The sequence below is a fragment of the Callithrix jacchus genome, chromosome 2 (assembly GCF_049354715.1).
Source record: "Callithrix jacchus isolate 240 chromosome 2, calJac240_pri, whole genome shotgun sequence".
Taxonomy (NCBI): domain Eukaryota; kingdom Metazoa; phylum Chordata; class Mammalia; order Primates; family Cebidae; genus Callithrix; species Callithrix jacchus.
In genome coordinates, this window is record NC_133503.1 from 76390718 (window position 1) to 76416197 (window position 25480).

Consider the following 25480-nt stretch of genomic DNA (forward strand, 5'->3'; position numbering starts at 1 on the left):
CAGAGATGGAGATCTTGCTATGTTGCCCAGCTGGAGTGCAGGGGCTAGTCATGGTGTGGTCACAGTGTACTGCAGCCTCAAACTCCTGGGATCAAGGAAACTTCCTACCTCAGCCTCCCAAGTAACTGGAATTAGAGGTACATGCCACCATGTCTGGTTGGAGCCTCTTTTTTACGGGTACTGATCCCATTTGCAAGGGCCCCACTATCATGACCTAATCACCTCCCAAAGGCCCCACATCCTAATACCATCACATTGGGGATTAGATTTTTATATATGAATTTGGAGGGAACATAAACCTTCTGTCTAAAGCATGTAGAAATTCCCCCAACTTGTCCAGGAACTGACTGCCATTTGGTTCTGGGCCCCAACCTGGCTCTAAGCTGCAGTCTATACTATCCAGAAGGGCAATGAGGAGCCCCCAGCAGGCCCATGCCCTCTCCAGCATGTCACCTCCACCTGCCACCCTCCGGCCAGCCATGGGTCCTGCCGACTGGTCTCATGTACCAGGTCTGTGTCTCATCCAACCTTGCCTCTTGCAGGCATCAATCACTAACACAGGACCAGCAGAGGAGATGGCTGCTGACCCACTCTCCAGGGAATGAAGAGGAGGTGACAAGCAGCAACTCATCTGGGAACATGGGGCAGAGGCACAAATGCTGCCTCAGCCCAGGATGAAAATAGGAGCAGCTGTCACGTGTGAGAGGGAGGTAAAGTGAGGGCTGTGGGGCTGGGTGTGCAGGAGACTTGGGAAACCCAGTCCAGAGTCAGGCCTTTCACTGCACCCTCTCAGGCCTGGCTCCTCCAGGACCCAGGTGTGCCCTGAGGCCAGTGGCACACACCTCCCTCTAGTGGTCAATCCGGAAACTGCAGCAGCCTCCTCTATCTCTTCCTAGGACAGTCCAACAACAAACATTCCCTGACCCCGGTGCAGTGCCCTCAGTGAGCCAGGCTGGGGAGAGGTGGCGAGAGGGGGAGAAGAGAGTTATTTTGTGGGGGCATAAAGGTTTTTTAGGAGGAAGAATTTAGAGGAATAGATTTCTGAGCCTGTAGCAGATAAATCTTCCATCATCTCCTGTCCCATTCAAGCAGCCCAACCGTTCCTTACTCATAACCTCAAGGGAGGGATGAATCAAGGTGGGAAAGAGGAAAAGGGGGACAGGACCCTACCAGCACCTGGTATAAGCCCGTGAAGCTTTTCTGGGACTTGGGAGGAATCAGAGGGGATGCTATTTCTGCTTACGCGGTGACAGAGGAAGGCCCCTCTGTCCCTCCTTCCACACTGGCAGACTGGAAGAGGGCCACAGGGTGGTGTGCAGGGGAGTTAGAGGGAGGTGCTCAGGGCTAAAGGGCCAGGCGGCAGACTGAAGCCACACTCAGATGGCCCAAACCTCCTGCTGTCTGCCTCCAGGCTGATCTGCACCACCTCCAGGCCACACTGACAGTCTGTCTGGTGAGTTTCTGTGTACTCACCTATTTCAGAGAAGGGCCCCATCCTGGAATGGTGTGGACAGTCCAGAGGTGGGCAATGTGTGAGTTGGTCCGTGAATAGGAACTCATCATGCCAAGTTAGGGTAAGGGCATGCCAGGCTGAGGTGACAATGTGGATAAAAACTCAGGGGCATAGCTGGGTGTGGTGGCTCATGCCTATATCTCAGCACTTTGGGAGGCTGAGGAGGGCAGATCACGAGGTCAGGAGTTTAAGACCAGCCTGGCCAACATGGTGAAACCCAGTCTCTACTAAAAATACCAAAAATTAGCTGGGTGCAGTGGCACACACCTGTAGTCCCAGCTACTCTGGAGGCTGAGGCAGGAAAATTGCTTGAACCCGGGAGGTGGAGGTTGCAGTGAGCTGAGATCACGCCACTCCAGCCTGGTGACAGAGTGAGACTCTATCTATTAACCTCCTCCCCGAAAAAACAACAACAACAACTTAGGAGCATGAAGAGAGGCTTGTGGTTCTTTTAGGAAATTCCAGTACTCCTGTTGACTGGAGTATTGATTAGGGTGGTAGTCATGGGGGAAATAGAAGCAACAGGTGAAGCAAAGGTGAGCCTTTTATGTTGTCCTAAGGATATGGACAAGGTTCAGAAGACCCTGAGGATTGGGGCATTCAGTATTGATCCGCATGGTCAGATATGCATTTTCTAAAACTCCATCTGTCTCCCCAGTAGAGCACAGATTGCCAGGGTGTGGGTTCCAGAGCTGGTCTGGATGCCTGCAGGGGAGCTGCTAAATCATCAGGCAGGAGAAGCTGGGGGCTTAGTTAAGGGTGGAGACTCCAGGCTTGGAGGGTTTTAAAGGAATGGGATCAAGGGTTGGGTGGCCTTTATCACCAGAACCTGCTGCATTGTGGGGGACCAGAGAATGTTGATCCTTGAACTTGGCCCTGGGAGGAGCAGGGACGGCTGCCTGCTGCAGTTCCTGGAAGGACCACTAGGGGGAGACATGCGACAGGATTAGCGTTCTCCAGAGCACCGCCCCGCCTCCGCCGACCCACCCCCAAACCTGAATTCAAGCCCCGGCTGCGCCACTGTCTGCTGTGTGACCTTAGGTAGTTGCTCAACCACGCTGAACTTCAGCTTCCCATGAAATGGAGGAAACATACTCTTGGTTGAGGGCGGAATAAGTTAGATAGCACAGATAAAGTGCTCAGAACAGCGCCTCATACCTGGTAGCAGCTCTGGGGGTATTTAAGATTGCTAGGGTTACCATCACCTTTCTGGAGATGGGGGTGGCGGGAGGGCAGTGTGAGAATGAGCTCACCCAGACGACATCCACGTTGCAAGATCAGGCCACCAAGAATTCGTGGCAAACCATTCTCACCTAAAATGGTCACTTAAGTCCCGAGTCCCGTTGAAACACTGGTAACAAAGCAGTTGTTCAGAGTCTGGTTTATTCTCACACATTCCTAGAAACCAGTTTAAAACTCGAGGTACAAATGAACATGCTCCCCACCCACAGTTTTTGCAGAAGCAGCAGGACATGGCTCCTCTGCTAAAATAAATACACTTTATACTCCAGAAGGCAATAAATAAATAAATACATAAATACATAAATAAATAAAGTCTCAATGGGATAAAAATGAGAACATAACCGCACAAGCCCAAACGAGAGCTGCCCATTTCAGAAATTAGATAATTAACACTTCATCTGATGCCACAGGAAAAGGTGAGATGCTTCTGGTCCTGACTGTGTGAGAGATGACCAGAGGTTTTGGAAGTACTGTTTCAAGTGTTCCGAGGCCCTGTGGTGAGAAGGCCAAGAGAGCAAGCCGGACGTTGGACTCAAGGGGTCTTGAGGCTCACAGTCATCTATTGAGGCTGCTTAATCTCAAGGGTTTTCAAATAGAACTTCAGTTTCATCTGGAAGTCATTCCAGTCACCGTCCTTAATACGGATTGGATGTTGCTATAAAGAGACCAAGAAGGTGGCATTAGGTGAGTCCAGGCTGTAATGGTGATGACCAGCTGAGGAGCAGACTGTGGCAGGGGCATCTTGGGGGACAGCTTACCGTGGCTGCATTCGTGGCTGTGGGCAGGCATACTGGGAGATCCTGTGGAAAGAGACCAAAGCAGATGGTCAGAGATTCCCATGGAAAGGGAATGGGCCCTGCTGTCATCCTCCCCAGAGGCAGGGCAGGGCCAACACAGGGATCCCAAACCCTCAACAACTTCACATACCTTAAGATTGCTCTCGATTGCTGCTGCATTCTGTAAACTCTTGACGGCCTTCTGGAATGCTTCCAGGTTTGGCTTTCGAAGGTTTGGTTTCTAAGGGGGCATATGCAAAATAACTGAAATCATAACAAACAGACTCAGACCACAGCATGATCAAATTAGAAATCAAGACTAAGAAATTTACTCAAGCCAAGCACGGTGGCTCACACCTGTAATCCCAGCACTTGGGAGGTCAAGGCATGCAGATTACCTGAGGTTCAGTTAAAGACCAGCCTGACCAATAGAGTGAAACCCAATCTCTACCAAAAATACAAAAAATTAGCCCAGAGTGGTGGTGCATGCATGTAGTCCCAGCTACTCGGGAGGCTGAAACAGGAGAATCACTTGAACTTGGAAAGCAGAGGTAGCAGTAAGCTGAGATCACGCCACTGCACTCCAGCCTGGGCAACAGAGTGAGACTTCGTAAAAAAAAAAAAAAAAAAAAAAAAAAAAAGGTGGGAGTGCCTAGGTGGATCTTTCTGCACTTCAGGGAAAAAGCATCTCCAAAAAGAAGCTCTACAAAAGGCAGGAGGTTTTCCAAGGGAAGTATTTGTAGCTAAGAGGCTGCTAACAGTGTTCATGCCCTGACTGAATTAAAGTCTCCTAGAAATCAAGAAGAAAATCACAGAGACCCCAGCATGGAAATGGGAGCAGCATGGGAGCTGTGAGTGTCCCAAATACAGATGGCCCAGCAGCCCAGCAAAGGCTTTCACTTCTTGTTTGACCCGAGAAATGTCATGCAAAGGTGAGACAGAACCATTGTGGTCAACTGGAACCATGAAAAATAACTGTAAATGATAATGCCACAGCCGATGAGGGTGGAAAACACAGACTCTATGTTTTAAGGGAAAAGGAAGCTGGCACATCCATGGGGGAAATTTCTGTCAGTCCAGTGTCGGCCCCATCAAAACCTGAGCTTAAGGCCCTTGGTGTTGCTCACCTAGAACTGTCTTTTCATTTTCTAACTTAATAGTCATTTTCATTATAAAGCCATGGCTGTGGCCATGTGTTGAACTCTTAAGGGCCATATGCTGTCCAGAACGTTATGCACATTGTGTCATTTGATTGTCATAACAGCCCCAATGAGATAGGTGCTATTAACCCTATTTAGCAGATGAAAAAAGCAAGGCTGGCTAAGTTGGAATGACATGGCTGAAGTCACCCAGGTGGGAAATGGATTGGGACCCAGGTGTGCCAAGTGCAGGGCTGAGCTCTTACCATCAGAATACGTTGGTCTTCCCTGTTTAAGTTGTTGAAGTTCTGTGGAGGCAAAGGGAGAGAGACGCCCGTGAGGCCTGTTGGCCTGAGGCAGCCACCACCCCTCCCTGCTGCAGGCCAGTATTATCCCAGGTACTCACTGATGAAGCCAAAGGTGGCTGGTTTAGGAGTGTTACAATTTCCTCCCTCAAGTTAGAGCAGTTAACCTGAGTTGTCTTCAAGGGCATTGTCTGGGTTGGGGCAGCTTGAAGTCCAGGGCTGACCAGGAGTAGGAGGAGCAGGATGGGCAGGTGGCTCATGTTTGGATTGGCAGGAGGCACTCTCTTGTTCTGGTCCTTCTTGGGGTTCTGAAAAGTCAGCAACAGCCTCCCGCCTTATATGCAACAGCATGGTGCCCACAACCCTGGGCAAGAGGGGGCGTGTGGGGCAGGCGTCGGAAGGATCTTTATCTGACATGGAACCTCCATAGAAAACCACAGACATAATTATTCAACCATGACTTTCTAGTACTCAAGATTAGTGAAACAAGAAAAAAGATTACTTAAATGGTGTCATGTCATCTTGTCAAGGAGGATAGGAGATGGGAAGCATGGCAGCAGGTGAGAGGACCCTTCTGGCAGGTGTGGGGAGCCTGACTCAGCTCACTCAGGCCTCCTGTCCAGGGAGATCTCATCTGCCATCACCTGGGCTACCTTGTCCCTCTGCTACCTGCCCTGCTTGGTCCTGGTGGGTGACCAGGAGGGCACTGGAACAGATGAGAGTTTGTCTGGTAGCGGGTCACACTGCTAACCATCCATGTGCAGCCTCAGGTTCCGAGAAGCACATCTCTTGGTGCCCCCTCCCAGTGAGGAATTACTGGTGTTCCAGTCCCCAGCGGTTCATCCCATGGGCTTCTCCTTGACACTTTGTTTCTAGTGGGTGGCTGAGGGCACTCAGGCCCCAGGTGGTCATTCTTTTACTGGTCTGCTAGCAGTGCCATGGCTGTTCCCCTGCGTTGTGGGCCTCAGCGCCTGCAGGAGGACTGGCTGAAGCCCCTGGCAGTCCCTCTGGTAGCACCAGGAGCTGAGCTCAGGTATCTGAGGACAGAAACTCTTGACACTGTCATTGGAAGCTGGGGGAGGGTCTGGCTTGGGAGGTTTAAGAGGTAGAATTGGCATGATCTGAGGGGAGAGGTCAAGGGAGGAGAGGAGAAAGGAGGGCAACTCCCTGGTTTCAGGCTGGGCCTCAAGATGCTGGGGCAGGGATTGGCGGGAGACAGTTCTATTGAGGGGTCTGGATCCCTGTCTGTGCTGAGCATGGATTTGCCAGGTGCAGGCCTGGTAGGCAAGGTTTACAGAGGGGTAATGAGAATGGGCACAGACCATGGGGAAATCCACAAGGGACCTGAGACGCTGCAGCCAGTTAGGAAGCAGGAAACCCAGGAAAGCAGGGGTAGGGGTCCCAGAGGGCAGCCTCTGAGGGAAGAGGGATTCCCCTGCTATGGGCCTGTGTCCAGGCCTGCCTCACACACCCCATGGGGTAGGGGCTTTTGGTAAAGGGATGTGTGTGACGGGGGCATGGGGAAGAATTCTTCAAGATGATTGGCCTTGGGTGGGAGGGAGAGGAGAGCGCTGGAGTGCGGTGTGATGTGATCATTGTGGGAGATGGTGGATAGGAGGTTATGCTGAGGCAGGGGAATTTGGGTGCTTTGGGCTTTTGCACATAATCAGATCAGGTGAAGACAAGTACCAGGATGTGGCTGTGGGGAGGCAGGTGAAGAGGTTGTGACTCAAGGCCATGCTGTGAGAATAATTCCTGTAGCTGATACATGCTCCTGGCTCAGCCCCAGGCTAGGCCCTGGACCAGGAGGAGCCCTAGGTTCTGGACCCGGAGTGGAGTCTCACAGGCAAAACTCAACACAACGTGGGGAGCCTTAGGACCAGCTTGGGTACTTGGTAGGCACAATTCATTCAGCTGGCATCCAGTAAGCTCTGGCTGTGTGTAGGTACCATGAATAAAACAGACTTGGTTCCCTCCACTAAGCAGCTCAGTCTTGGGGGGAGACAGATTTCAAGTCTTGCTTCTCCTTCAGGTCAGCAGCACCTGAGATCTTATTAGCAGTGCCAACCCTTAAGCCCCAGCCCAGACTTTATGAATCAAAAATTGCATTTTGACAAGATCCCCAGTGATTCACTGACATTTGAGGGCCTCTGTTCTAACTACCTCAACAATCTTAGCTCCAGTAGGTCTCCTGTTGCCCCAGGGATCCAGAGTTTGTTTCTTTCACACTCAACTGTACCTTGGTGTTACTGTCTATATAAACATTTTGGGGACGTGCAAAAATAATGTGATTTCTTATAGAGAGAACCTGTATTTTTGTTTAAAGGTAAGCAGGCTTTTGTAGGGAATTTTAAAGCTCAATGAATTTAACGCTGTGGAGACAAAACATTCTTGTATATTTTTTGTTTCTTTAAAAGTCAAGACTTTGTGTTGCAACCACACATGCACACAAAATCCTGAGTAGTATTATTGTCAATCTCGACATTTGTAGTGTTTGTCTCTTGCTTTAACAATGATTACATACCAGCCTGAGCAACTTGGCAAAAGCTCATCTCTACAAAAAGTACAAAAAATTAGCGAGATGTGGTGGTACATGCCTGTGGTCCCAGCTACCTGGGAGACTGACATGGGAGGACCACCTGAACCTGGGAGGTCGAGGCTGCAGTGAGCTCTGATTGTGCCATTGCACTCCAGCCTGGACATTGGAGTGAGACTGTCTCTCCAAAACACACACACACACACACACACACACACACACACACACACACACAGTTTATTAACGGCAAAAGAGGTTGAGGCTTGAGGGATTTTCAACCAGGGGAGGCATGGGGTTTTCAACCAGGAGAGCGTTGTAGGGTTTTCAACCAGGGGAGGCATAGTGAAGCTGCTCTGGGGGAATGGATGAGAAGGATCAAGGCAGCAGCGTGGCCAGTGAGGGGATATTGGGAGTACCCTGGGATAGAGGTGGCCGGAAGCTGGACTAGATAGGTTCTGTCGGGGTGGAGTGGACTGGCTGAAGGGAAGCGCTCTCACAGCTGGCTTCTATTGAGCAGCACTTGTGAAAAGTGGGGAACTAAGTTCTTCTTATGGCTGAACTCATTTAATCCTCATGCTGAACTGTGAGGCAGGTACTGTTATTAGTCCAGTTTTCCCAATGAGGAAACTGAGTTTTGGAGAAGCTGAGCTGATGCAGCTAGGAAGTGATATCACCTGGACTGAGGTAAGCAGGACAGTCCAACCCAGAGGCTGAGTACCCCTGGGCAGCATCTGACAATGACGGCCTCAGGGGGTGATGCTGCATAGCAGTAGTGGACAGCAGGGTGAGGATGAGATGTAACCGCTGTTATTACTCATGCGGAGATCCCTGAGGCCTCTGGGGGAGTGGCTACAGTGTGTGGTGGGGCAAGGCTGCTGGCAGTGGGCTGAGGAGCGAGTGATGGTGAGACAGAGGGTAGAAGATGCTTTGAAGTTTTATTCTGAAGGGAAGGAGGGAGACAGGGCAGCCAGAGGAGTCACAGGGTTAGAGGTGCACCTTCCAGGCAGGGAAGTTTGAGCTCCTTCCTCTCTGATGGAGGTGAGCCAGGAGTGGGCAAGATGGCTGACTGGCTAGCACAGGCAGTGCCCCACCACCAACTATCACAGGCCCCTCGCAGAGAGCTCAAGGAAAGACTGGATGGCCCAGTCCATCTGGTGGGGAAGGTGCAGTAGGGTGGGCCAGGTTGGTCCCAGGTTTGTGGTGGGAGGCGACAATGGCTTCTGTGTTCTCTGTGAAATAGAGGTAAAGTCAGCCCCTCAGGTGGGGCTAGAGGCAGCGAGGGTGGTGAAATGTGGTGGCTTGAACTGTGACTGCCTGGAGGTGACCTTGAGGGGCTGGCAGCCTGGGGTCAGAGGATCCATTAGACAGGATCCAGACACCCCTCCTGGAACCTCCAGGGCTTTGTTCCTGCAGACTTTTGACCTGCAGAGGGTGAGGAGACTGGGAGGACCCAGGGCCTTTGTAGGCAAGAATATGGATTGGAAGTCCCCAGAGGCTGGGTGTGGGGCCATGGGAGGTGTCTGGGATGGGCCAACCAGACAGAGCAAAGGAGGCAGGAGGTGGTGCAGTCCTTGCCCCCAGAGACGCCCAGTGATTGCAGCCCAACACCTGCTGCTGTTTGAGGAGCAAGGGAGGAATGGAGGGACTTGTTTCCAAAAGCAAATCTGACTCAGAGGGGGCTGCTGAGGACAGCGGGTAGCTGGCTGCCACAGCACCTCCATGAGCCCTTGGTGAACTGAGGCACAGCCTGGGTCACCCTGGGGGTCTCCTTTGAGGTTCACCTTTACTCTATAGGAGCTTCATGTGAAATCATAGGCACCGCTTCTCTCCTCCAGAGGCCACAGTCCTGCCAACCCTTGAGAAGAGACCTGGTCCCGAGTAAGATGGTGATTCCACCCCAGGCCTTCGTGTCAACCCAGCCCGGCCTGGGGGAAGCCTCCTCTGCTGGCTGGGCTGATTGCTATCAAGAAGGGAAATGTGCACACGTGCTCAACCCTGGGGCAGGCGTGAGGGAGGCTGTGCCACAGCCTGGCAGGAGAGCCAGCCCAAGACTGCAGCCTGGAGTTTGCAGGGCCAAAGCCCTGGAGGTTCCAGGAGGGGTGTCTGGATCCTGTCTAATGGATCCCTGTGGACCTGACCCAATCCCTAGAGAGTGGGCCATAGTATTGGAAGTCTTGACCCTCAGGGTCCAGTCCAGCTAGACGTACATGCCTATGTCTTCCCGTCACTCACCCCCACAAGCCTAGTGGAATTTTCTGGGGTTCCCGCCACAGGCAGGGACCTGGGCCTCAGTGACTGTGACGAGCTTCTCTGCCACCCACTCCATGGCATCACATGTGTCAGATATAGTCTGCCCATGACCTCAGTCGTGCTTCTGTTGGTGGCCCTGATGACACGGCCTGGTTTTGCAATCACAGAAGCAGCTCAGGGTTCTTGGCCAGCCAAGCAGTGCCGTCAGATGTCCCCTGCCCACCTGAGCAGAGAGCTCAGGAAAAAGCTATCAAGGGGGCCCAGCTGGAGAGGCCTGGCCTCCTGTCCCAACCTGGGGCTCTGCACTCTGTCCCCAACACTTGCACAGCCTCAGCCTATGCACCCTCTGCTTTCCAGCCCCTGCTGCAGGGACCTCACCTCCTTAGTGCCCAGTCTGTGCAGAGCAGAACCCTGATCCCAGACCCAGTCTAATAGAGAAGACAGATGGAGAATCCTCGTTTAGAATGCTATGCCTGTGGGAGGTGGAAGCCCAGCAATGAGGCAGCCTCATCCAGCCTGGACTATCAGGGAAGACAGGAGGAGAGGACAGCTATGACCTAAAGGATGATCTGGAGCCAGGCATGCCACGGAAGAAGTGCTCCCTAGGGAGCGCTGGGTTTGGGGCTGCAGGTGCTCCATCTATTGGCCTGAAACCTCCTATCCAGGCATCCAATATCTGGGCACTTGGGACAGCCATGTTTTTACTATTGTTATTAATAAGTGTATGGGCTTATGGAATACAAAGCTTTGGAACATGCATTCCTGTTGCATGTATCATATCTATTGCAGACAAAACCAAGAGCTCTCCATTCTCAAAGAAGCTGCCCCTGAACTATGAAGTGATAATGTTGGGCATAAATGCTAAGAACTTGGCAGTCCAGGCCCTCAAGAAATGCTCTCCTAAGTGGGGGAGACTTCACATGGAGTATTAGTTGTGTGGATGATGTTGCCAGGCAAAGTGCTGTCTGCCTCCCAGGCAGAGAGGCAAAGGGCCAGCCTGGATGGGTGGCTGGAGGTCAGAGCTGTCCAGGGAAGGGCAGGAGCAGATGCCAACTGGGCAGAGACACAGACAGACCCAGGTGAGCTCAGAGCCAGGCTGCCTCTCAGCCGTGCCCACTCTGTCTTATCTTCCTTGGTGAGGTGAGGAAAAAATCTTTTGCAAACACTTTTTCCAGCTTTACTGATCTTTTCTTTACAGAAAATGATAAACAAGTTCATCAGTTTGTCTTGGAGGTTGCATATCAGAAAAAGAGTATCAGTCCATCTGGGGCTTTTCCCCATGCCCCACCATTCCCCCAACCCCCACACCCTCTGCATCTCCTCCACAGCCCCCACACCACCATGCTGGGCCTTTTCAGAGGATGTGGGCCAGGCCACTTCAGATCCACACAGGTTAGGGAAGACCATGTACCTCTGAGCAGCAGATAATGTGGAGACCATTTTGCCTTCCCTTCCTCCTCATCCTGCTTCCCCTCAGCCTCCAAAAGCCCCTACCCACAATGGCCATTAGAATCCAGACTAAAGACAATTCTTGAACATCATCCCTGAAATCCACTGGCACCTGAGCCCATCCTCTGTGAGTAGCTGGGGCCAGATGGGCACGGGGTAGGAACAGCTCTGCTTGGCCCCAGGCCTGGCACTCATGGGTTCTTGCTCTTCCCCTGCAGAAAGGTGAGATCCAGGAGCAATGGATCCTGAAGTGAGCACTTAGCCCCGAATGCCACTGCCCTCCATACCAGTTATCACTGCCATTGTATCGATGGTCCCTGTTCTGGGCTTGGGAACATTCGGGTCAGGTGCACCTGCAGGGTCCCACCTGAGTCTTAACTTTTATCTGGCATCTTAACTGCAGATGTGTCCACCAGCCTGTTCTTTGCCCCATGGAGGATGTGTGTGGTAGATGTTCCTTCCCCAAGGGTGGCAGTTTAATATTCACATTGCACAGTGGCCTCCTTCCTTTTGTCCTGGAAGCTGGTTCAGAAAGTGCCCTCATCCACCAGGCTCTTGCCCAGTGCACCTAGAGCCAGGAGATATGATGGTCCCTGCCCTTGCCAGCCTGTGCCAGAATGTGCTGCGAACCCCTCGGCTGCTGTGCCCTGAAAGCACCTGGGTTCCTCCCAGGGCCTGGGCAGGACAACTGGGGGAGACAGTAAGGGGAACTAGTGAAGGCCACCCCAGAAAGGAGGCAGGGGAATGGCAAACAAGGCCACGAGGATGCCCCTCCTGGCCCTGCTGCACACACTCGGTCCCTGTAGAACAGCACCTTTCTGAAGCCTAAGCTGGCTGCCTTACTGAACACCCCAAAGCTCTTGAAACCTCATCTTCTTTATCTGTGTGGACCAATCCAATGATGATAGAGGTGTGTGAGGCTGGGGAGCATCCCTCTGGCACTGGAGTCTGCATCCCCAAGAGAGCCCACTCCAGATCAGAGTACCTGCCCTTGTCCTGCCCTTTAACAAACAAGAGCAGCATTTCCACCTCCACGTTTGCCCCCCAGGTTTTTACCCTCTCCACTGCCAGCAGCCCCTCCAGCGCCACCACCCAGGACCTTCTCATTCTTAAAGGGCCCACCTGGTCATTTCAGCTTCCAGAAGCTGACTGGCCTCTCTTGTCTCTGGCCCACAGGAACTCCTGCAAACTTTGCCCATCTCCACACCCCCACCCCACCCCAGGGAAGCTGCCACTGAGGCTCAGATGCCCATTGCCCCAGGCTGAGCATGGCATCTGCCACGACCCTTCCACCTTCTCCACACCTGACTCAATTTTCTGGTTTCTTCAAGGGAAGAACCACAGCTGCACATCCAAGAAAGTGATTTGAATGACTTGTTGAATAGCTTCCCAAGAACCCTGGGTGATACTGGGTTCTTGCTACCAACCAAATCTCTCATGCCTTTGTTCAGGCTCTTGAACTCCCAGCCCTGAGAGCTGGGCTCAGGGATAGGGATCTCCAGAAGGATACCAGTATTCCTTCTCGGTATCCCAGGAACACTTCACTCCCTGTTATAGACATCAGTGGTTGAACGTTTAGCTCTGAATGAGCCGCTCAGTCTTCATCTCAGGGGTACTGATAATCGTGTATTTCTGTTGCAGATTGCTTAACTGTTATTCACTTCATTGTGAAATTATTTTATTTTAATAAGGGAGCCCTCTTAGGAGCCTCTGAGCAGAGCTCAGAGTGGGTATGAGAGCATCTTCATTTCTATCTCAGATTTCAGAAGGTTCCTTCTCCTCTGGGAAAGTGAGCACTTTGTAGAGTATCCTCAGTGCTACATTTCTAGAAGTCTTCTCCATTTGACTTGGGTCTGGGTTGCAATTTCCACACTCCACAGTTAATTTCTTTCATGCCATAGCTTGAATTCCTCTCAGGACTCTGTCTTTGGGAATTTTCCTGGTGTTTCCCTAGCCTGCGCCCTGACTGGGACCACCCAGACCCTGCTCCTTCTCCCCGGCTCATTCACCCCCATCACTCCCGCTCCGCTCACTCACCCCTCTCCCCACTGCCCACACCAGCCTCCAAGGGCTTCTCTGTCCCATTTGATTTTCATCGCTCCCAATGGACTCCCTAGTCCTGGTCCAGGCCTGGCCACCTTGGTTCCCACCACAGCTCTCAGGCCCAGGTTCTGCCACCCCATGTCTCCCAGCTGTCAGAGCAGCCTTTCTGGGCGCCTGTCTGCTCACATCACCTCTGCTGTTGGCCCTCCACTGATTTATGGTTGGTTCCCTGGGACCAGGACCCAGGAGAAGCACAAGCCAGTTTTCTTCCTGTGGAAATCTCCACTGAGGATTCCTAGGGCTCCTTCCAGTCCAGGAAAAAAATGGGTCTTTTGCATTTTGGGAACCCTGCCCCCCAAAACTCCCCTACCCCTATTTAAGACTTCAATTCTCTCTCTTCCCTCCTGCCCTCCTCCAGCTCCTGGGAATGATCCCCTGGGGTCTACTGGATAAGAAGCATTTGGCCTGGGGCCAAGCACAGTGGGCATTTTGGGAGGCTGAGGTGGGCGAATCACAGGGTGAGGAGTTCAAGACCAGCCCGGGCAACTTGGTGAAACCCCATCTCTACTAAAAATACAAAAATTAGCCAGGCGTGGTGGTGGGTGCCTATAGTTCCAGCTACTCGGGAAGCTGAGGCAGGAGAATCACTTGAACCCAGGAGGTGGGGGTTGCAGTGAGCCAGCCACTGCACTCCAGCCTGCGAAAGAGTGAGACTCCATCTCAAAAAAAAAAAAAAAAAAAAAAGCATGTGGCCTGTACCACATGAGATAAAATGTGCCCCCAGTTGTTTTTTGTTTTTTTTTTGAGACAGAGTCTCACTCTTGTAGCCCAGGCTGGAATGCAGTGGCATGATCTCAGCTCACTGCAACCTCTGCCTCCTGGGTTCAAGGGATTCTCTTGCCTCAGCCTCCCAAGTAGTTGGGATTACAGGCGCACACTACCACACCGGCAAATTTTTGTATTTTTAGTAGAGACGGGGTTTCACCATGTTGGCCAGGCTGGTCTCAAATTCCTGACCTCAAATGATCCACCTGCCGCAGCCTCGCAAAGTGCGGGGATTACTGGTATGAACCACCGCACCTGGCCCCAGTTTCTATATTCTGAAACCCTCCTATCAGTCTCCATCTAAAGCACACTAATGACAGACACCTGGCAACTGTGGTGTTGCCTCCTTCCGAGTTAGCTGTCCACTAGAGCCATCTGCTTGTTCTAAACTGCCCCCTTAGTGTTGGGTGACAGTTTAACAGGATGCTGGATAGGATTTTACCAACCATCCTGGAAAAGACAAGCAGCACCGAACCATGCGCCTCTGAGACAGGAAGAAACCATTCAGACAGAGGGCCCTAGCACCTTCTACCCTCCCATCACGTGGAGGAGAAAGGACATAGGGTTTCCCATTGCCTAAGTGGACACCTTAAAGTTAGAGGGCCTTAAATCTCTGATTAAGATTGTTGCCTTCCAGGCAAGGAGACCCATCAGGCAGAGGATGCAGGAAAACCACAGGGACCAGAGCAATGGGGCTCATAAGAGGCCACACCATGGGTTTTCCTTGATGGGGAATTGTGAGGGAGGTCTCTGCTTGTTCTTACTGGAAGTCCTGTAGGATGCATAGATATGCCCCATGGGGACCCACCTGCCAAAGACAGCCTCACAGCCAGACATGCCCAGCCTGAAAAGCAGCAACAAATCAGAGGATGACGATAGTGCCTGTCATGTAAGAGACAGGTCTCTTTCCACCCTCTTCCTCCCTGCCCCAGTACACCACGGAAGAAAAGGTCCTGAAGAGGGAGGAGAGAAGAAAAAGGGCAGACCATGCCCTCCCCTGTGCCCCCATTTCAGCTCTCTCTGGCCAGTGCCAGCCAGCCCTGGGGAGGGGAAGAGATGGACGTCACATTGGAAAAGAGATTGAGGCTCTAAGCTGTGCTGGAATTTTTTTTTTCTAGTGCTGCAAGGGACTCCAGAGTTGGGAGTCTGCCCTGGAAGTTGATCAGGGTCAGGAGTGAGTGGCAGGAAGGGAGACAGTTGGGGCCAGTGATTGGAATAAACAAAGTGTTCTGTGTGTATGCCCCAGGTGTGCCACAGCCAGGTGCAGATGTAGAGCACCCAAGCCAGCTGCCCAAGGCCCTGCTGCAGCTCCCCCATGCCCTTCACTCAAAGCCAGTTATTTCCATGCACCTGCCTCCCCATTTAGAGGCCTGACTAACCTTTCCCCAGGGAGACCTGTCAGGTGTGGATAACCTTCCCTTCCTGCTGAAGTGGAAGTCCCCTGAGACTGAGAGAGGAGAGTTTGGACAACTGTTCACTGCTCTGTCTGATTCACACTCATCTTCTTCCAGGGCACTTTTTGGGGAGCTAAAACCCTTCAGCCCCTGGACCGTCACCCTCTTTTCTCAGAGAAAGCCCTCCTCCCAGGCCTGCTCTTTCATCAGGACTCAGCTCAAGAAGATGCCAGAGGTCTTAGAGCCCGGATCCACTTTCCCAAATCCCCAGGTAGGGCCCCCGTCTCAGGCCTGGAGACCTGGCTTAGGCCTTGTGGGAGCCAGGGGTGATGCCCACCCCTACTATTTGGTTTCCAGTTCATACAGTGGGTAGCTCTAAGTTACAGTAGCAGGAGAAGAGTGACAAGCAGGCTGGATGTAAGTGCCAAGAGCCCTGAGTAGTGGTCAGAGAAAAAGGAAGCCACAGGGCTCTGGATCACAGTAGTGCCATGTGGTTCCAGCAGGCTGGGGCTCTTGTTGTGTGTAATTGGGCATTAAGGGTCAAGTGACCCAGAAGACTGGAGGACACAGTATTCCATGACACAGGCCTGGACCACACAGGACGGGTCTCACTGCACCTCCCCATGTGAACTCCACATTCTACAGACCTTGCACCTTTTAATGGTGTCCAATTCGGTAAAGGAGCAGGTCCATGAGAATACCTCAGGGCCCTTATAAATCCTACTCCCGATGCAGGGAATGGGGGCTGCAGGGCTCTGTGTTTCACATGAGCTCCAGGACAAGCTCACTTGCCCCTTACTCAGCGCTCTCCAGAGAGCTCTTCCCAACCACCCCAGATAATTACGCACATTGAGTTTTCCAAAAGGGCTTTGAGCTTTAGAGGTGAGAGGATCATAAGCCAGACCTCAACATGGGCTGAGCACAAGAGTGCATCAGCCAGGAGGAAAAGTGTCTTTCTGTAATTTGCCCACTTGGAGGGCAAATTCTCACCCACGTAAAGGCAGCTCATGCTAGCAGAGATTGGCTTCACTTGACTCATCGCTGTTGCCATCCTTTAATTTATATGGCTTCTGCGGTGAGCAGGTCTACACACACCTACCCTTGAAGGCTGAAGGAGCTGAGAGGCTGAATGAAAAGGCTGACAAGTCTAGTTTCTCAGAAAGAAGTATTTAATAGGGACTTACGAACGGAAGTGATGTCTTTGCCAGCTGAGAGATGGTGGATCCCCACAGTTGTCCTCCAGAAGTTACTCTTAATACGGCAAACTTTTAGGGTAAATGCATGTGTAACTGTTCATATCTTAGATCCTCTTGCGAAACTCCTTACCACTGGTGGAGTTAGATAAGCATCTTTACAAGGGTTTATCTACACTACACGCATTGTTTATTGACCTTGCTGCTGAACACCTTGGTATGCAGGAGTCAAACGTCAGTCATGATGGTGGTTTTGCTTCAAGATGGCGTCACTTTTGACATGCAGGCTATTTTCCTACACGTAGCTCTGATTATGGTGATTACTAACTCCCTGCTCACTGTATTTCCCCTGCAGGCACCCAGAGGCAAGTAGGGCAGACGTCTTTGCCAAAGGCCCTGTAAAGCCCGAGAGCACAAGGGATTTGCCCTGGCCTGAGGGGGTTCCCAGTACAAACGACTTTCAACTTTAAAAAACCAGGATAAGTCCAGACAAACCTCACTCTGTGCTGTGCCTGATTGGTGAGTCTCCCCTCTGCACATAGAACCATACATTTGGCTTCATTTATAGGAATTTAGTTTAAAACATTTGCTTTACTATTGAGCACTAACATTTTCCAAGCATTTTGTTGCATACTGGGTCTCACAAGTTTGTGATGGACTTTTTCAGCTCTGGAAACTTTCAGATTTAACTACTAGTCACATTCTTTTTTTTTTTTGATACGGAGTTTTGCTCTTGTTACCCAGGCTGGAGTGCAATGGCGCGATCTTGGCTCACTGCAACCTCCGCCTCCTGGGTTCAGGCAATTCTCCTGCCTCAGCCTCCTGAGTAGCTAATTTTTTGTATTTTTAGTAGAGATGGGGTTTCACCATGTTGACCAGGATGGTCTCGATATCTTGACCTCGTGATCCACCCGCCTTGGCCTCCCAAAGTGCTGGGATTACAGGTGTGATCCACCGTGCCCAGCCTGAGTCACATTCTTGTCCCTCTACTGAACATGTACAGTATTCCATGAGGCTGGGATGAGGTTTTAGCTGCTATTGAAAAGCCCATGGCCTGGAATGACCACACTTCATTTCTGCAGAGATGCCTGTATCAACAGGGCCATGAGGTCACTGACAGCAGGTAGGAGGTGGATCTGGAGTTCTGGGTCTCTCTCTGGTCTTGGTAATTGTAACTATAGTGACCTCTCCAGTGGTTGCTTTCTTAACTGAAAGTGCCTTAGTTTTTCACTCTGAAACATTTAGCCTGTATTCACACACCAATGCTCATAGTGGCTGTCTTATCCCGTTAGGGCTGCTGTAATAAAATGCCATACTGAGTGGCTATTCAAGAACAGAAATTTATTTCTCACAGTTTGGGAGGCTGGGAAGTTCAAGATCAAGGAACCAGAAAATTTGGTGTCGAATGAGGGCCCACTTTCTGGTTGGTCGCCATCTTCTTGCTATAGCCTCACATTGAAGAAAGGGCAATGGAGTTTTCTGAGGTGTCTATCATAAAGGCACTAAGCTTATTCGTGAGGGCTCTGCTCTCATGACCTGATCACCTCTTAAAGGCCTCACCTACAAATACCATCATATTAGGGCTTAGGTTTCAACATAAAAGTTTTGAGGCACAAATATTCAGTCTGTAGGTGCAGCATTATTCACAATAGCTGAAAGGTAGGAAAAAACCAAATGCCCATCAGTATATAAATGGATAAACAAAATGTGATATGTATATAAGTGGAATATTACTCCACCTTGAAATGAAAGGAAATTCTGACGTGGCAATATGGATGAACTTTAAAGACATTGTGCTAAATGAAATAAGTCAATACAAAAGGACAAATATTATATGCTTCCACTTATTTATTTATTTTGAGATAGAGTTCTCACTCTGCTGCCCAGGCTCTAGTGCAGTTATGTGATCTTGGCTCACTGCAACTTCCACCTCTCAGGTTCAAGCAATTCTCATGCCTCAGCCTCCTCCTGAGTACATGGCACTACAGGTGTGAGCCACCATGCCCGGTTAATTTTTGTATTTTTAGTAGAGATTGGGTTACTCCATGTTGGCCAGGCTGATCGCAAACTCTTGACTTCAAGTGATCAGCCTGCCGCGGCCTCCCAAAGTGCTGGGATTACAGGCGTGAGCCACTGCACTCAGCCTGCTTCCACTTATATGAATTACCTAAAGTAATTAAATTCACAGAGCTAGAAAGTAGAGTAGTTGTTACCAGGGGCTGAGGACTGGGGAATGAGGAGTTAGTATTTAATGGGTACAGAGTTTCAGTTTGGGAAGATGAAACTGTTCTGGAGGTAGATGGTGGTGATGGTTGCTTAACAATGTGAATGTACTTAATGCCACTGAATTGTACACTTAAAAATGGTTAAAATGGTGAACTGTATGTTATGTATATTTTATCACATGAAAAAAGTCTAGTCTGGATGTTTTCTCAACAGACCCTGAGACTCTTACCAAGGTTTTTCACTACCCAAATCTCTCATCTTAGAGACAATGCGCAGTCAGTCCCAGAGTCCTCCCCACCCTGACCCCAGTCCTCCTTCAGCCTGGGGGCCCTTGTCCCCTTTAGATCTGATGAATGACTCTTCATGTTGAGACCCAGTTCATGGTCCCTGCTCTGGATGGCCCTCTCAGCCTCCCTACCACCCAAAAGGCAATGCCTGTCCTCCTGCATGTCCCCTCTGCTCCACAGTCCTCCTTTTTGGTTTATAAAGGCATGCATACTAGCCCTGGAAGTTTCTATGGAGAGGCCATGTCAATATCCTCTCTAGCACTAGGAGGCCTGGGGCAGAGGTTGGAGTACATACTGGGGGAGTAGACACCAGGCAGGCACCAGGTTAAGATGGCTCTAGTGGTTGGAAAACTGCAGCTCACAGCAGGATCTGGCACAGCCCCAGGCTCCCCTTGAAATTCATACTCTATACATTTGACATTTGGGAATGTCGGTTAAGGAGATTTGCATTTTGCATGGAGCACCCTCATGGTGGAAGGAAGAAAGGCCCAGTGGAAAAAGCAAGGGTTCTTGCCATCTTTATTCTAAAAGTTTTTCAAATTTTCTTTGGTTTTCCAGTATTTGAAGTTCAAGAAACATAGTTTAACTTTTAAAAAATAGAGCATAAAACATGTACACCTAATTTAACAAGTAATTATAAGCAATCACCCATTTAACCATGCTCAAGTCAAAAAAAAATTGCCAATGCTCCAACACTCTCCCCGAATTTGTCCTCTAATGTGACCCCTCACCCTTAGAGGTAACACGCTCACCTGTCTTTTACGATGATTGCTTCCTTAGTTTTCTTTTTTTTTAACCTGGATCTTTGGCAATTTTTTTTCTTCCTTGGTTTTCTTCGTAGCTTTGTCACTTATGCATTCCTAAACAATACAGTTTTGTTTTACCTGTTTTTAAATTTTAAATGAATAGATTGGGGTTGTTTTCAATTCATAATGCAAACAAATATGCTATGAACATTATCCTGGTGTACGTATATATGAATACATTTACATATGATTCTTAAACAGAATAATACACCCCAGTTCCCACCCCCAGAAATGTTCATGTCCTAGTCCCTGGAACCTGTGATATGTTACTTTATATGCAAAAGGAGCTTTTGGCCAGGTGCAGTGGCTCACGCCTGTAATCCTAGAACTTTGGGAGGCAGAGGCGTGTGGCTTGCCTGAGCTCAGGAGTTCGAGAGCAACCTGGGCAACATGGTGAAACCCAATCTCTACTAAAAATACAAAAGAAATTAGCTGGGCATGGTGGTGTGTGCCTGTAGTCCCAGCTACTCGGGAAGCTGAGGCAGGAGAATTGCTTGAACCTGGGAGGCCAAGGTTGCACTGAGCCAAGATTGAGCCACTGCACTCCAACCTGGGAGACAGAGCAACACTCCATTTCAAGGAAAAACAAAACAAAACAAAACAAAAAGGAGCTTTTGAAGATGTGATTAAGTTAAGGATTGTGAGGTGGGAAGATTATTCTGAATTATCCAGGTGGGCCCAATGGAATCACAAGAATCCTTGTAAGAGGGAATTAGGAGGGTCAGATCTAGAGAAGGAGACGTGACAGTGGAAGCAAAGGAGAGAAGAGAGAGATTTTTAAATCCTACACTGCTGGACTTACAGATGGAGGGAGGGGGCCATGAACCAGGAAATGCAGGAGGCCTCTAGAAGCTGGAAAAGTCAAATACAGATTGTTCCAAAAGGAATGCAGCTCTACCAATACATTGATTTTAGAATTTCTTAGCTCTAGAACTGTAAGATCATAAATATGCATTATTTAGCTCCTAAATTTGTGGTTATAAATGTGTATGTGTGAAATTGCTGAATCAGTCATGGGATATATTCACCTTTCTAGATAATGTTAAACAATTTCACAAATATACAATTTATACTTCCATTAGCAGTATTTGAGAATTCTTTTGCTCCACATCCTTGCCAATACATGAAATTGTCTGAAATTGCCAATTTTTTTTTTAAAGGGTCTCATGCTGTAAGTGTAGTGGCAGTCTCTCGGCTCACTGCAACCTCTGCCTCCTGGTTCAAGTGATTTTCCTGCCTCAATCTCCCAAGTAGCTGGGACTACAGGCATGTGCCACCACTTCTGGCTAATTTTTGTATTTTTTGATAGTGATGGGGTTTCACCATGTTGGCCAGGCTGGTCTCAAACTCCTGATGTCAAGTGATCTGCCTGCCTTGCCCTCCCAAAGTGCTGGGATTATAGGCATGAGCTACCATGCCTGGCCCAAAATGTTTTTATTTATACCAATCTAGTATGCACAAATGCCCCCAGTACAGCACAGCTGCTCTACCAAAATGTGGCCAGACTGCTCCTTTCAGCAGGTCCCTGATCCACTCCTCCTCACTAAGCAGGACCTCCCAACTGAGGCTTCTAGTCACTCCCAACAGATAATTTGAATTCTTTCTATTATTGTGGTTTAAATTTTCCTTGACCTGATTATGAGTGAGGTTGAGAACCTTTTATTGACTATTTGGATTTCCTCTATTTTAAACTGCCTGTTCAACCTTTGTCTGGCTTTCTATGGGATTGTCTGCATTATTATTTTTTTTAGAGACAGGATCTTGCTGTCACCCGTGCTGGAGTTCAGTTGGTGCGATCATATCTCACCACAGCCTCAAACTCCTGGCTTCAAGTGATTCCTGCACCTTGGCCTCCCAAAGAGCTGGGACTACAGGTGTGCACCACCATGTCCTGGCTCATTTTCTTACGTATAGAATTTTTTTTGACATTCTGGTTACCCATGCTCTATGGATTATATATGTTGCAAATATCTTCTCCCACTGTTTTGTATCTTTTTGTTCCATGGCATCTTTTGAGGAACCAAAGTTTTAAATTTTAGTCTAGTCAAATATTTTCATTACAGGTACTAGAGTGTGTCCAAGATGGCCAACTAGTAACAGCTAGGGTACGTGGCTCTCACAGAGAATAGTGAAGGAGTCAAGTAAATACAGCACCTTCAACAGAAACATCTAGGTACTCTTGTTGGGAGCAATAAAGAAAACCACTTGACACACAGAGGATAGAGAAAAACAAGGCAAAACAACAGCCCACCCAGGAGCAACATGGAGCCAAGGGAACGAACATCTCCCAGACAAGGAAGTGGTGAGTGAATGTACCACCCCAGGAAACCACACTTCTCCCATGAATCTGTGTAACCCTTGAGTCAGGAGATCGCCTCGTGAATCCACTCCACCACAGCCTTCAGTGTGATACACAGAGCAGCCGCTCAGGCACGTGTGGAGACTCAGGAGCTTTACATACTCAGGCTCCAGGCTTCCTGGGAAAAGTAACTGCAACTCCAGCAAAGTGGGAGGTTAGACCCCCATACACACCCCTAGGAAGGAGGCTGAATCCAGGGGGCCAGGAAGCAACAGTCTGAAGACCCCACTTCCATGGCACCTCACAAGATAAGACCCACCGGCTTGGAATTTCAGCCAGCCACGTTCCAGTGTTGTACCTACCTGGAACGGAGTTCCTGTGGGGAGAGGGCTGCCATCTTTGCTGTTTGGGCGACTCAGCCATTCCAGCCTTTGGACTCTGGGGAGTCCAAACCAGCTGGGGGCAGAAGGGAGTCCCCAGCACAGCACCGTTGGTCTACCAAAACTTGGCCAGGCTGCTGCCTTTTTTTTTGAGATGGAGTCTTGCTCTGTCACCCATGCTGGTGTGCAGTGGTACGATCTCGGCTCACTGCAACCTCTGCCTCCTGGATTCCAATGATTCTTCTGCCTCAACCTCCTGAGTAGCTACAGGCACATGCCACCATGCCTGGCTAATTTTTTTTAGTAGAGATGGAGTTTCACTGTGTTAGTCAGGATGGTCTTGATCTCCTGCCCTTCTAATCTGCCTGCCTCGGCCTCCCAAAGTGCTGGGATTACAGGCATGAGCCACCACGCCCGGCCCAGACTGCTTCTTTAAGCAGGTCACTGATCTGTTCCTCCTCACTGGGCAGGACCTCCCAACTAGGGACTTCAGTCACTCCCACTGGTGTTCTCTGGCCAACAGAGATTTGAATTCTCCTTAGAGCAAGTTCCCCAGGGGAAGGGCAGGCCACCATCTTTGCTGTTTAGGTGATTTAGCCGTTCCAGCCTCTGGGCTTTGGGAATTTCAAACTAACCAGGGGTGGAAGGAATACCCTAGTGTAGCACAACTACTGTACCAAAACATGGCCAGACTTCTTTTTTTTTTTTTTTTTGAGATAGAGTCTCACTCTGTCTCCAGGCTGGAGTGCAGTGGCACAATCTCGACTCACTGCAATCTCCACCTCCCGTGTTCAAGCGATTCTCCTGCCTCAGGCTCCCAAGTAGCTAGGACTACAGGTACGCACCACCACACCCAGTTAATTGTATTTTTTTAAGTAGAGACAGGGTTTCACCATGTTGGCCGAGATAGGCTTGATCTCGTCACCTCGTGATCCTCTCGCTTTGGCCTCCCAAAATGCTAGGATTACAGGTGTGCTGCCAGACTTCTTTTTTTTTTTTTTTTTTCCAGTTAACGACTCTCAAGTTTTTATTTTGATGACAAAAATCACACAGGAAAGGACAAAAATTATCCATGGCAAACTAGGAGTGAAAATGGGCAGGGAAACACGGAAGACAGGTGTCCACAGTTCCTGGGATCCCTCCTGGAATCCTGGGTTTCCCTCCCAGGACCCTGCAAGGTATCCTAGGTGCCTCCTGGAAACCCCCAGAGGCCTCAAGGAACCCGGCTGGAGAACCAAGGCTTCAGGCCAAGGGATTCCTTGCACAAGAAGGTGCAGATGAACAGGGGAGGTTCAGACAGTGGCCTCGACCTCAGTGGCCTCATCCTCCTCCTCCAGGAGGCTGTAGGAAGCGTGGCTCTGGCAGGGCCGCTGCAGGGGGTGAGCCAACAGTTTCACCATGCAGTTGTGCAACTCCAGGGCAGGCCCAGCCAGTGCCACCTCATACTTGTAGCTGGTCCCCTTGGTATCCAGACTGCCCATGAAGGCAAACATGTCCTTCCAGCTCATCTCCTCCTCCTTCTCCTCGGCACCATTGTGGATGTAAACAAGGTCAAAGAAGAAATATGGGCACTGGAACATTTTCTTCATGGGCTCCGTCAAGGAGAACTGGGGCTGGCAGGGTGGACGGCTGTAGACAAGGATGGTGCGGACCACGTATGGCGGGGGAATCGTCTGCACGTTCTCTGTGACCGGAAACTCAGTTTTCTGCTGGATGAGGCTGAAAAGCCCTTCCAGATTGAAGGTGGAACAGGAAGCCGTCTCCAGATCATAGAGGCAGCTGCAGAGCTCTCGGGGGTCGGAGGTCAGGCCAGACAGCCAGGCCGTGTCGTCATTCACCACCACCAGCGCAAACTCGTGGCTTTTGTCAATCTTGTGTTTTGTCCTCACAAACATCTCAATCATCTTCTGCGAGATGTTTGAGGGCGTTGGTTTTGGAACCGTTGAACGATTCCAGCTTTGGCAGTGACATTTCCTCTGACAGGTCCAGGCAGATAATCACCTTCTCTGGACAGTTGACCCTTGGTGTCCGAATCTGGACCTCAGGGGCCGGTGGGGGCACCTGCCAGGACTTAGGCCCAGCTCCTGAAGTGCTGGGACTCCCATCATCAGCACTGGCAGCCTCACCCTCACCCTCGCTGTGGCTGCCCACACTAGCCTGGGCCGCCACTGCCCGGTCCTCAGCCCCTTCGGGATTGGAGCGAGTGCGGGGCCGAGGCTCTGCGGAGTGCTCTTCTTCTTCCTCCTCCTCTTCAGTGGGGCTACTGGGCTCTGCCACTTCCATGGCTCCTGTGTGGTGATATGAGTCACTCCTCTTGGGAAGTCAGTTTTCTTAGTTGTAGACTGGGTGCCTTTTACACTCATCAGCCAAGCAGCCGTAGCCTGAACCTCCCTCCAAATCAGCCGCCGACTCTCTAGGAAGCCGCCATCTTTTCCCAGACTTCTTTTTTTTTGAGACGGAATTTCGCTCTTGTTACCCAGGCTGGAGTGCAATAGCGCGATCTCGGCTCACTGCAACCTCCACCTCCTGGGTTCAGGCAATTCTCCTGCCTCAGCCTCCCGAGTAGCTGGGACTACAGGCACACGCCACCATGCCCAGCTAATTTTTTGTATTTTTAGTAGAGATGGGGTTTCACCATGTTGACCAGGATGGTCTTGATCTTTTGACCTTGTGATCCACCCACCTCGGCCTCCCCAAGTGCTGGGATTACAGGTGTGTGAGCCACTGCACCTGGCCTCAGACTTCTTCTTTAAGCATGTCCCAAATCCGTTCCTCCTCACTGGGTGGGACATCTCAACCAGGGCCTCCAGCCATCAC

The 25480-nt window shown here is 50.3% G+C and overlaps 2 protein-coding genes and 1 long non-coding RNA gene across 3 annotated transcripts; 1 reads left to right on the forward strand and 2 right to left on the reverse strand.

The window, feature by feature from the left end:
- Nucleotides 1–17204, forward strand: LOC144581400 (uncharacterized). Its single transcript, XR_013532089.1, has 4 exons — nucleotides 1–137; nucleotides 543–710; nucleotides 15590–15743; nucleotides 17021–17204. It is a non-coding gene; the product is annotated as an uncharacterized LOC144581400 (long non-coding RNA).
- IL3 (interleukin 3) lies at nucleotides 1325–5400 on the reverse strand. The gene is given in 8 exon segments (XM_078365730.1): nucleotides 1325–1473; nucleotides 2337–2436; nucleotides 2672–2722; nucleotides 3309–3410; nucleotides 3514–3555; nucleotides 3683–3772; nucleotides 4937–4978; nucleotides 5077–5400. Coding segments are annotated over 8 exon segments (735 nt in total). The 5' UTR covers nucleotides 5236–5400.
- Nucleotides 17205–23846: 6642 nt separating the features above from the next.
- LOC100410892 (BRISC and BRCA1-A complex member 1-like) lies at nucleotides 23847–25098 on the reverse strand. The gene is given in 3 exon segments (XM_008991449.5): nucleotides 23847–24582; nucleotides 24584–24958; nucleotides 25038–25098. Coding segments are annotated over 2 exon segments (990 nt in total). The 5' UTR covers nucleotides 24947–24958; nucleotides 25038–25098; the 3' UTR covers nucleotides 23847–23955.
- Nucleotides 25099–25480: the final 382 nt, after the last annotated feature.